The sequence below is a fragment of the Ranitomeya imitator genome, chromosome 1 (assembly GCF_032444005.1).
Source record: "Ranitomeya imitator isolate aRanImi1 chromosome 1, aRanImi1.pri, whole genome shotgun sequence".
NCBI classification, from domain to species: Eukaryota; Metazoa; Chordata; class Amphibia; order Anura; family Dendrobatidae; genus Ranitomeya; species Ranitomeya imitator.
In genome coordinates, this window is record NC_091282.1 from 58,539,295 (window position 1) to 58,552,172 (window position 12,878).

A 12,878-nucleotide genomic window follows, 5' to 3' on the forward strand; every position below is an offset into this window, starting at 1 on the left:
TTACAAGATCAAAATTAATGAATTCTGGCAGATTCAGCATAAAGACATCAACAAGATTTGATTGAGGAGTTAAAACGACAATAAGAAGTTACAGGAGGGAAACCATGAGCTGGACTATTGTTCTGCCTGGTATCAATCTGGTTGGGTAGGTCATCCTAAGCCACCTACACATGTCATTAGGGGGATGTGTAGTAGCCTCATTTCTTCTTTACAATGTGTATGCTGTGACTGGAGTTGGCTTAACACAACATATTTAGACTATGGGACACCAGTCAAGCCAGGAGATTGACTGGTGACTGTTCAAGAAAGAATAATCAACATGACTTCTCACTGCCAATCAATACATCGGTTAAAGTTAGTGTTCTCCCAAAGATTAAACAAAATCTGCCTTTTTTTTCTTCCAGAAACAGGTCCACTCTTGTCCAAGGACAATGTTTTGGACTGCATCTCCAATTTATTAAAGTCATAGAAAATTAGTAAAAACAGACTCAAACAGTACCAGAGATGCGCCTAATGCAATTTCTGGAAGAATAAAGGAAAAAGGGTTATAAAGTAGACTTTATTTTGTAAAACCACAGGTGGAAACATGACCTATTGAATATCACATTTAAGTATCCATGTACTACACTGCCCCCTTAGGGCCTCCATCGGGAATACCACAGTGTCAGAATTCTACCAATAGTGGTTTTTTTAAGCCAATATCATTATAATAAAATTTAGCAGAAGTATAAATTTCTTACCTGATCCCGAGTGATCAAAAACACTTCTCTCCTTCTTGTTCATTCGAAATGACTGAATGTCTTTCTCTCTATATGACCCAAAACCTTCAAATGTCCGTCTTTTATTGCCATTCAAATCTCCATCTCTCTTATCACTGGATAAGCTCATTTCTACAAACAGGTCCGAAGAGTCAGATCTGCCATTGCAGTCATTTCCAGAATATCGTTTCAAACAGCTATCAGACTCATTGATTAAGTCACTTTTGTCTTTAGACTGTACCAAGTGCTGCCCATCTGAAAGAGACAAAGAAGAAAGCGTGTCCACCTCGAAAGAGCTCTTTGGACCTCTTTGTCCAATTTCACTATGCTGGTGCTTCGGCCTCTCTTTGTGTTTGCTTTTTTCACTCACTGCGAAAAGGTCCTTACTGGAGGAGCCAAGCTTCTCATTTGCCATGTGGCTTGAAAAGCTTGGGGGCTTGCCTGAAAAGAGACCACTGAAATCACTGTGTCCTCCAAGGATACGGTCATCCTTATGCTTGTGCTTATGTTTGTGTTTCCTTTTGTGAAGTCGGCTGCTTGAGAGTCCAACGGCTCCGGTTTTGGAAGGAGTCATGTCACCCAAGCCCATGCCTACTGAAGTTGGTAGGTGAACTCCATGTTTTGTTTTATGCTTGGCGACAGTAGACATCTTCATATGTGATGATGGATGAAACTGTGGTGGTGGAACGGAGGGCCTCATAAATGGGGAAGTTGCCCCAAGTGTGTGAGACAGATACAAAGGAGCTGGATACTGACCATAATAACCAAGGTTCATCATAGGCATTGATGTGTAAGGCATTCCATATGGTGCATAGTAACTTCCACTGGGAATAGGGTATCCAAACCCTTGCAAAAAAGGCACCTTTGTCATGGTGTCATTGGTTTTGGCAGGTCTACCACGCTTTTTCTTTGATTTCAAGTCAGAGGTCCGGCGAAGGTAGAGCAATGGGTCATACTGGATATATGGCACTGGGTAATAGTGATCAAAATTTATTCTGAAGATACTGGGATAAGGGTTTTCATGGTAAAATGTAAAATTTCTGTGAGAAATTCTAAAGACTTGAAACTTGTTAATGAGGTCTTCAAGATCTGCAAGAAATTGAAGATTGTCCCTATTCGGCAACCCTTTTCTCTTTCTCTTGTGCTTTGGCTTTTTAACACTATCGTGGGCAAGGAAGTTGTCAACAATGAGATGTTTCTGCCGGTGACCATGCTTGCTCTTTGTGCTGGTGTCAGATGGAGTAACCTCTGGATTGTCCAGAGTACAAAAGTCAAAGGAGTACCTTCTACGAGACTCTGAGCTCTTCTCAGCTTGATCAGAAGTGCTGTTGTTGTCTGTCCCAATTCCACTGTCACTAGGGATGGTTTCTTCACTGTGAGACTCACTTATTGGTGACAGTGTGACTTCTTTTAAGGAACTGATTTCGCATAGATGGGAGGGTGAGTGAGCCATTAATCTTGGAGGTGACAACTTCCAAGAAGTTCCATGTACTCCTTTTGGGGTTTTTGTTGGAAGAGCACTGATTGGTTGAAGATTTGGCATAGTTTTTAAATCTGAAAATATTGTATCAGTGCTGGCAGGACTAAGGTTTCCATTAGAACCTAAAAGCTGAGCTGCAAAACTGTGAATAGCTGCTGGTGAAGATGCCACGAATGACTGCAAATTGGAAGGCACTGTTGGGTTTTCGGGCTGGCTAGAAACAGGCCTAGTTTGTTTAATGGCTGTTCTACGTTCAGTTTGTTGGGGAACTTGCTCTGCTCTCGGCTTCCTTCCCCTTTTTTTGCCTATATAAATGGTTCCTCTCTTGCTAACATTAATCTGCTTGCCTAATCTAGCATCAAGTGTTGTGGTTACAGTTGCTATTGCATTCGTCTGTGGCTGAGATTTAGATTTCAAGGCCATGCTGTTTGAGCAAAACAAAATTTGGTTTAGGATATTCTTTCTTTTCAGGGTTTTCATTTTATTAATTGTTCTTATAGTCTTTTTATCCAACATTCCAAGTTTTCCAACTTTTTTGTGAAATTCTAACTCGCCAAGGAATTTTTCCATTGAAGGTGTCAACTGGACCAGATCAGCAAGACTATGTCGTCCCTTTCTCTTCTTCATACCAGGAAATTCACGATTAATGGGACTTACAGGACTAGTCGATGTTCCTTCATGTATTGTCTCCACAGTTAGTAACGGTTGTTTCTTTGGTCTACCCCTCTTCTTCTTCACTGGTGTAATCACTGTAAGGCTATCCGTATTAGTGTATAGAGGGCTTGAGGGGGTTATTGGGTAAGCAGAGGGTGGATCAACTACAATTTTTTCAGAGAGGGAAGCAGAGTTTTCATGAGGAGTTTTATTCTTAGGTTTGCCACTTGTCCATCTTTTCTTTGCTGCAAACTTAGGATGTTGTAAATCTGACACTTTAGACCGAACATTCTCAAGAATGGCTTTAGATACAGGTGGAGTAGAAGATTTTTGTAGACGGGTCAAGCTGTTTAAAGAAGTTTTTCCAATGCCTTCATTTACTTCTGGCAATTTGTTTACCAGTTCATGAGCACTGACTTTACTTTGCTTGATTACTTTGTTTTCCTTCTTATTAGCTTGGATTTGTGAATTGTTCTGATTGACCATTTCATTAATTGCTAAGCGCCCCAAAGGCTGGTCCGATTCAGGGGTCTTTTTGTCTAAGGCTGGTTTCAAAGAGATTTTTTTCTTGCGTTTATTAACTGGTAGATCCACTGCGACTGATTTCACTGGAAGCATGATGCGCATGCGGCTTGAATCACTCTCATTCGGTCCAGAAGTCAATTCTTGCTGCTTTTGGGTGGCCAGAATATTCTCATTATCCTTCTTATTTTCCAGGCTATCATGATTTTTGGGTTCTAGTGCTTTTGGACTACTTTTTGCCCGCTCTGTCTCTTGCACTTGCATGGGTTGACTTGACTCCTTTTTGCCAGATTTCTTTTTTGCATTACCAAGTGGCTGTTCTGGTGGTTCAGATGAACCACTTTTTTGGTCCTCTAACTTTGAAAGTTCTTTACTCTCATTGTTTGAAGCTGATAGAACATTGATGCTGCTACCATTAGGTGGAGAAGCTGAACTGTTAGCAACACTTTCCTTGGAAACAGAGTTTTGACTCCAAGAACTCCCTATGTTGGATTTCTTAGATTGAGATTTGAGAAGTGGAGGAGGCATTTCTGGCTTGGGACTCTTGGTGACAATGGGCGAGTCTTTTTTGACAGATTCTGCATTCAGGAATCCGCTCTGTGCTGAAGGGCCGGAGTCAGATTTTGGTGACCAGTCAAGACGATTCTGGTTACTTTTCTGCTGGTGCTTTGGTTTTAAGGTGTTACTGGTGATGTCTGGAGGAACGCTGGAGTTATAATGAGTGCCTGAATGTTTCGGAAACTTCTCATGCACCTAAAAAAGGGAAAAAAAAAATCTCATTAGTCATTCTGTACAACAGTAAGGAAGATAGAACACTACTTGGGCAAAATTATTGCATAGTTTATTACTATATATTTTATTTGTGTCCCGAGTCCAAATTTATCAGTCCCTCTTATATGAAATTCTGAAAGCTGTTAACTTATGCCACATTTTCAGAAAATTGAGTGATGAGCAATATGGCTGTACATTCGTAATGGAGCTATCATCATTAGTGATGAGCGAGTGTGATCAGGTGAGGTTATTTGAGCACGCTAGTGTGCTAATAGAGTATCTTGGGTGTGCTGTTACACTAATGTTCGAGATGCAGTGGCTACATGTATTGTGGCTGGTCAACAGCCGCAACACATGAAGGGATTGCCTAACAAACACGCAATCTCTAAGTGTTGCAGCTGTTGAACAGCCGCAAGACATGCATCCACGGTGACCCAAACAGTTTTCGAGTATGCCTAAGATATTGTATTAGCATACAAGCATGCACTGAGTACACTCACTCATCACTAATCATGATCCTTCAGGCCACAAATAAATTTGATGGAGCTTTAAAAGCAGCCATATTGTCTTTCACATTAAAAATCAGTTTAAAAAGAAACAAAACAAACGGAGTTATTTTGTTATGGTTTTTTTTTAAAAAAAAGGTCTCATCAACCCTTCTGAGAAGTTTGTATTATTTCACATTTGTGTTTCCCATGATCAAAGAATTCTGGAGAACCTTTTCCTAAAACTTTCAAATATTCTGTTACAGATGTGTTCCTCATTGAAATATATGAATAAATTAACAATTAGAAGTTCCCATTTCCCTTGTTAACGGGGTTTGTTCCTGCACAATCTGACATGGTCAACGCCAATTGGACACTGTAGAAATACGCCCAAAAGACAAATGAAATGGTAACATCTAATTGCACATTAATGTATACTCTGCCAGGAAAAATAGAGAAAGGGTAAAATTTTAAGAAATTAGCTTAAGAATTATTATTAAGTGAATGTTAGGCCTCTATCACAATCAGTCACAATCCGTCAAAATGTTGAAAAGACGGATCCTGTGCTGATTGTAAAAAACGTACGCACTGGAGCAGTTTTTTTTTTTTTTTGACGGTTCCAGTGCATCCTAGAAGGTTACGTGCACACGTTGTGTATGTGTTTTCGCCGCGGTTTTTCGCTGCAAAGACGCATACACAACACAACCCATGTTAAAAATAAAAAAAATAAAAAAAAATTGTGATATTCTTACCTTTCGGCACCCCGCGCAGCCTTGCCGATGCTCCATTCCCAGTGATGCATAGCGAGACCATGACCTGTGATGACGTAGCGGTCTCGCGAGACCACTACGTCATCGGGTCATTTCGCTATGCATCACTGGGAACGCGAGCATCAGGGGGGGAAGGCCGAGCGGGACGCCGGAAGGTAAGAATATCACAGTTTTTTATTATTTTTAAATTACTGTATATACTCGAGTATAAGCCAAGATTTTCAGCCCATTTTTTGGGCTGAAAGTCACCCTCTCAGCTTATACTCGAGTCATACCCAGGGGTTGGCAGGGGAGGGGGAGCGGGGGCTGTGTAATTATACTCACCTGCTCCTGGCACGGTCCCTGCAGGTCCCTGCCGCCCCAGCTTATTCCTGTACCGAGTGGTCACATGGTACCGCTCATTACAGTAATGAATATGTGGCTCCACCTCCCATAGGGGTGGAGCCGCATATTCATTATTGTAAGGAGCGGTAACGGTGACAGCTCAGTACAGGAAGAAGCTGCAGCGCTGGGGAAGCAGGGACTGCACAGCGCCAGGAGCAGGTGAGTATAAGGGGGATATTCGCGATATTCACCTGCTCCCCGTTCCGGGTGCCGCTACGTCTTCTGCAGTGACGCTCAGGTCAGAGAACGCGGTGACGTGGTTAGTGCGCGCCCTCTGCCTGAACGTCTGTGCAGAAGATGCTGAAGATGGAGCGGCGCCGGAACGTGGAGCAGGTGAATATTGAAAGTGCCGGGGGCCTGAGCGACGGAGAGGTGAGTAAGTGATTTTTTTTTTTCATTGCAGCAACAGCAAATGGGGCAAGTGTCTGTATGGAGCATCTATGGGGCCATAGCGTTTGTGCAGCACTGTATGGGGCAAGTGTCTGTATAGGGCCATAATTAATGTTTGTGCAGCACTATATGGGGCAAGTGTCTGTTGCAGCACTATATGGGGCAAGTATCTGAACGGAGCATCTTATGGGACCATAATCAATGTTTGTGCAGCACTATATGGAGCAAGTGTCTGTTGCAGCACTATATGGGGCAAGTATCTGAACGGAGCATCTTATGGGACCATAACGATTGTGCAGCACTATATGGGGCAAATATCTTTATGGAGCATCTTATGGGGCCATTATTAACCTTTATGCAGGATTATATGGGGCATATTTTAATATGGAGCATCTTATGGGGCCCATCATAAACTATATGGAGCATTATATGGGGCTCCTGATTCAATATGGATATTCCAAAACACTTAACCTACTGATGTCTCAATTAATTTTACTTTTTGTTATCTATTTTTACTTTTGGCATTTACCGGTAGCTGCTGCATTTCCCACCCTAGGCTTATACTCGAGTCATTAAGTTTTCCCAGTTTTTTTGTGGCAAAAATAGGGGGGTCGGCTTATACTCGAGTATATACGGTATTTTTAACATTATATCTTTTTACTATTGATGCTGCATAGGCAGAGAGAGAAATTCTTCCGCGCATGCTCCGTTTGAAAAGACAGGATCCGTCGCTGGATTCCTGTTTTTCAAAGTCAGCAATGGATCCTGCGGCCATAGGCCACCTTTACAGCCAACGACGGACAGCGCAGGATACATCGCTCAGCGATTTTCCGACATACATGAAAAACGCTCCTCTGTGCGTTGTCTCCGCCCGACGGACAGCAATTTTATGACGGATCCCGCTCACGACGGATGAAACGGGTGGCCATCCATCACAATTCATCACTAATCCAGCAGCACCATTTGCTGGATCCGTTTTTTTTCACAAAACGACGCATTGTGACGGAAAAAGACGGAATTGAAAAAAGAGGCCTTAGCCTGCAATTTAAGTTAGAGGACCAAGGATGGTCAGAATTTAATTTGTGTATGTAGAAATTACTGAGACATATGACAAAGCTTCAAAGACAGTTTGTTGAGAACAAGATACTACACTCTTAAATACACAAAGCTTGGCCTCAAACTCTACAATCTCTTTGGTCAATATTTTAATTTCAGAAAAAATTCAGAAGGAAACCTTGTCATATTTAGAACTCGATAACAGATTACAAGAGATAAAAATCCCAGCAGGTCGCAAGCTTCATGCTCATATTACATGCCATCAGAGACACGACCAAGTTCTTCTCAATTCTAAGTCCCCGTACAGATTTATAGGCACTGTTGAAAAGTCATTATTGCTGTCTAATTAAAGATGATAAGTATTAATCACACAGATTTAACCTATTCTATACTGCTGCAATTAATCTCTAGGACGCTACTAACACAGATTTTAATACGTCTTTATATTTTGCACTCATAAAAACTAAGAGTCATTTGGCGGATCGGTTAATTTACTCAAGTTATGGAGCTGCGGAAGTCAAAGTAGCTACAGATTTATTATCTTAGAAAAAAATCTTCCTCGATTGAGACTTGGGTACATAGTGTCTCGTAACGATGCAACCTCAAAAGTTTTAACGTTCTACTCTAATCATATACGGTAAACCTGAACATAAAAGTGAATCAAAATTTTACTTTGGGATTCCAATTAAAAAAAAAAAAAAGCTTAGATTGAATTATGTGCATGAAAACCAGAAATTAATTCTCAAGAACCACTTTAGATTGGGTTCACTCAGCCATATCAAAAAGCGGGCCAGTCACGTGTCTCCGTTGGGCGTCCCAGCGCGGATAGGGTCATGCTCTGCCCTGATTCACAGTGAGATCGTTTTTGACACATGGTAAGGTTTTAATAAAGAGACAATATAGGATTGTCCTTATGGATACACCTCATCTTGGTGGAATTATTTTTTTTAAATCACTTTGGGTTGCCAGCTAAAAATAGCTTACATTAAATTATGTGCACGAAAACGGGAAATAAATTAGGTCAAGTTCAGACAATCAGGTGAAAAAACGGACCAGTCACGTCCACAAATTACAGATGAGACTGGCTAAGTCTGTCCTTTCACATATCAGATGAGTGCATGAGGTGGCTGTTTACATGCTCTGATCTTTTCCATAAACTGGACCAAAATTGTCCATGCTGTGATTTTTTCCATGCAGACTGTTGGTCCATGTGGAAAATTGACCATGCACTGGCACATTGGCTGTAACGGGTGCACATGTTCTTCACATGTGGTCCAAGGTGCACACGGACATTTAAATAATACACTCATCTAAGCAAGCCCTAAAACAGGGGTCCCCAACCTGTAGCTCGGGAGCCACAGGTGGCTCACGGTCCCATGAATTGCGGCTAACGGCTGTCTGCCAGTTTGGTGCATTATCTCCAGATTTGGTAAACTGGTATGAAGAGCACATCTCAAAATGGTGAAGTTTGTGAGTAGTCCTACACAGAAGAGCAGATTTGGGTACACTTCTACTGGTCTTGGGGGTTTAGAGATTAATTTATGTATGGTACGCTGGAGACAGGATGAAAGTACCAGTCAGAGGTGGTGATTGAAGCTGGATGTGACTGTGTTGGGAGTGTGTGATGGGAGAATGCTGAATGTGGTGGGGTGTGGTTGGAACCCCTGGATCTTGTTATACTGCTTTGGGGAGCTTTGGTTATCATTATACCCATAATGAGGACTTTGGTTGCCATTGCTGTGAGGGGGGCAGTAGCTGGATGTCAATCGCAACCCTCTTGCAAAGCTGAATGAGGTTCTCAAGGTCAGAAAGGTTGGGGACCACTGCCCTAAAACATAGTTGTCTAAGTGTAGGTTAAAATTGTTGACTGTTCAGGTTCTGTCAGTGGACAAACTTACAAAATCAGCAAGGGATCAAATACTTATTTTCCTCAATGTAGCTTGTGATCCCAAGACAGTGTTGATAATGTATGTAAAGTGCTGTGGAATTAAAGGCTCTATATGAATGAGTAAAATAAATAAAATGGCTAGAAAAAAAAAAGTTAACCTGGTCCCTCTAGAAATAGGACTGGCAAATTGCATGCATTAAAGTTGGCCATACACAATAGATAGCTACCAGCCAAAATGTTCGCTTGACCCACATATCTCCCTCCTGTCCACCTCATTTGTGTTTGGACAGCCAAACAATCCTCTATTCTCTACGAGAATGCTGCTACCAGACTCCTCTGAGAAAAGTTCAATGGCCAGATCCTTCTCTCCCTAACATCATGTCAGAGGAGAGCTAGGAGGCACCCTCCACATGCGCTAGATGATCTACCCATCCTGCTAACTTGCCTTATGTACAGGTCCTCATCCTAAGAATGAGATGAAAAATTGGGAGGCAAATTTCTTTTCTAAAACAGTGCGACATACAATTGGAGGAATCATGGACATGCCTAAATGCCCCTCCACCCATTCTGGAAAAGTCATTAGGATCAGCCCACCATCTGATGTGTATGAGGGCCACCAGACTCTGCTCCAACAGATGATGACATGAGTAAAAAAGCCAACTGGTTGAAATGCAACAGCCTCTAGTTTAACCCAGGAATAAGACGTTCTCAGGAGTCTTGCTGCGGCTCTCATGGAGGACACAGGTGCTTCTATCTGAGCGTATGGGGTAGTCGGGAGTGATAGTTTTTTGGCAAACAGCTCTGAAACATGTATGGCCTCTGTACCGAATTTAGTGACAATACTGTACCCATGGTGATATCTGAAGCTGCTAAATGATGGTAAATTACAAAAACAAATATTATAGAGGTATTCTTCAGAGGAGAACGGCTCCATATTATGGTTCAACAACTGCAGTCACGCTATATGGCTGTAGATTTGAGTCCTGAGGCTGCCGTCACACTAGCAGTATTTGGTCAGCATTTGACATCAGTATTTGTAAGCCAAAACCAGGAGTGGGTGATAAATGCAGAAGTGGTGACATGTTTCTATTATACTTTTCCTCTAATTGTAACACTCCTGGTTTTGGCTTACAAATACTGATGTAAAATACTGACCAAATACTGAGTGTGACGGCAGTCTGAAACTGCGTGCATCAACAAACGATCAGGATTCTCTGATGCCAGCTCCATGACTGCAAGTATATGATTGGCCTATACTTCTAGCCACGTTCTGACCAGAATGTCATGGCTTTGCACAATACAAGTGAAATGAGAGAGGCCAAGCACATCTAGTCGGCGCCGGAGAAACCCGTCAGCGTACGGTGAGTGCACGGTGTGGATTCCAATGTCTGCAGCCACAGAGTGGATGCAGACTTTAAAGGGAACCTGTCACCCCGTTTTTGCGATATGAGATAAAAATATTTGTTCAGTAGGGCCTGAGCTCTGCTTTTCAAGAGTGCCTTTATTATCCGGATTCTCCACCTTTGCAGAGAAAATACCGTACTAATCTCGACGTTTTCTCCTGTCAATCACCCCGGTCCGATCCGATGGGCCTAATCGGGGTCCCTCCCCCCGCTCCTCGGCGTGTCAGACGTAACTTGATCTGTGAATAGCACAGATCGCGCTCATTTTTTGCGTTTGCGCAGTGCATTTGCCGCTAGCGCATGCGCAGTATGTATTGGCCAACAGCGGGCAAAGAATACAATACATCATTGCGCATGTGCTGTTTTTTTACTGTAACCTCTGTGCCCCGGAAGTCTCAGTATGCAAATTTGCATATCGAGACTTCCGGGGCACAGAGGTTACAGTGAAAAACCGGCGCATGCGCAATGATGGGCAGTTGGGCAAAGCATACTGCGCAGGCGTGAGATGACACTTTAATGTGCAGGCGCTAAATACAATGCCAACGCTGGGACGAAAATTCGTAGCGAAATCCGGAGGTGGGGAGAATTGGTGATTAAGCCCCGCCCATCGGCCCAGGTGACTGACAGCAGAAAACGTCGAGATTAGTACGGTATTTTCTCTGCAAAGGTGGGGAATCAGGGGATAATAAAAATATCATTCAATAGGGCCTGAGCTCTGCTTTACAAGAGTGCCTTTATCTCATATCGCAAAAACGGGGTGACAGGGTCCCTTTAATCCCAAATCTGGAAAACCCCTTTATAATCACGTTTTGAGGTAAAAGTTTACAATTAAAAAAAAAATAATTAAAAACAATAGATTTATACTCTGGGTATAAATAAAAACCGTAAAAAATACTGGTATAATAAAAAAATACAAACAATAACAAAGTGTTTAATTTTCCATGTAAGAAAAAAAAAAAAAGAAAGCAAGAAAGAAAGCAACTTTTCAGCTCCAAAGAGCCTTTGTCAAGCTGGAGAAAGGTTCATACCTCGGAAATGAATGGTTATCACTATGGGCTAAAAAAAAACCCTCTTTTTTATTTTTAATATTACTTGGTTTGTTGTCTGTTCGAAAATGATATGTGATAATAATAATAATAATAATAATAGTAAATATATAAAAATATTATATATTTTATATATCTATATATCTGCATTTATATCTATAAATATATATTATATAATATAAATATAATAAACAATGTATAAAATTGAATATAGAAAATATAATATGTAAAATAATATACACTTTTTTTTTTTTTTTTTAAAGAATCTCCTGTTTCTTCAGGAATCAAAGCTAATTCTGCGACGCCCCCTCTTTAAATCATTTTCAGATCCATCTGCCTTAATGGCTCCGCCAATGTAATTCCCTATTAAGAGGCTTTATCTGGAGAGATAAGCAGCTGGCTCTCGTGTCACTAATTGCTGTCTGCTGTGATTTTAAAACATCTGCACCATTGTGCCCTTCATTTTCATATTCTAATCATCCTAAAAGTTGAAAAATAGTGCATCAATGAAGGCTTCTGTGGGTTAATTACTGCGCGCTTTCCAAGTAGAGAATTTAATTTTTTTTTTTTTTTAAAAAAGCACACAAACTTAATCAGTAAACTTTGTTTTTTTATATAGAGGGGGAAACATGGAATAATAAAACCAGTACAAACGAAAAATCTAGAAGAGAAAAAAAGAAAATACAATAAAAAGTAAAAAGAAATCCATTTTGGCATATGGGAATTAATTTTGGAATATTGTTAAGACATGCCCCGAAAAGCCAAAAATCCAAACGCATAGGGATATGACTGATGTATAAATGTTTGTATATACAATTAAGAACAATTATGAGAACCTATAAGACAGCCATTTTAAAATCTTGCAAGATTAGTTAAAAATATAAAATACAATTTCCATATTTCATTTCCAGAACCACTGGAGCTCAAAAATAGATGGGTGAATGGAACGAGATAACTGTGAGTGAATGGGGATTTCATCATATGTGGTGATGAGGATCCTCCACTCCACGTAAACCTCTATCTTGGCCTCACACATGGCAAAGGCCGCACAGATTCACAGCTGTAATATCTGTTTGTTTTGTGGTTTGTAAGGGTTGATATCGCATCAAAGCATTAGGCCCTTATCTCCTCAGCTCACAGTTCATAACAGTTGATGGAAGATAAAGCAATATAGCCACCGTTATCTACTTCCCGATGACAGGCTTCAAGGTGAAATCAAAGTGACATCATCTAGTATTCGGAAACGAAAAAATAAAATGGATGCAGAAAAA

General features: G+C 41.1%; 1 protein-coding gene across 2 annotated transcripts in view; it reads right to left on the reverse strand.

Annotated features, from left to right (window-relative positions):
- SETBP1 (SET binding protein 1) overlaps nucleotides 1-12,878 on the reverse strand; it is a 226,117-nt gene that overhangs the window by 73,918 nt on the left and 139,321 nt on the right. For both annotated transcript variants that reach the window (XM_069747148.1, XM_069747156.1), the window contains exon 3: nucleotides 741-4,167. In XM_069747148.1, the coding sequence (XP_069603249.1) occupies nucleotides 741-4,167 (3,427 nt within the window). The remainder of the gene's footprint in view (nucleotides 1-740; nucleotides 4,168-12,878) is intronic.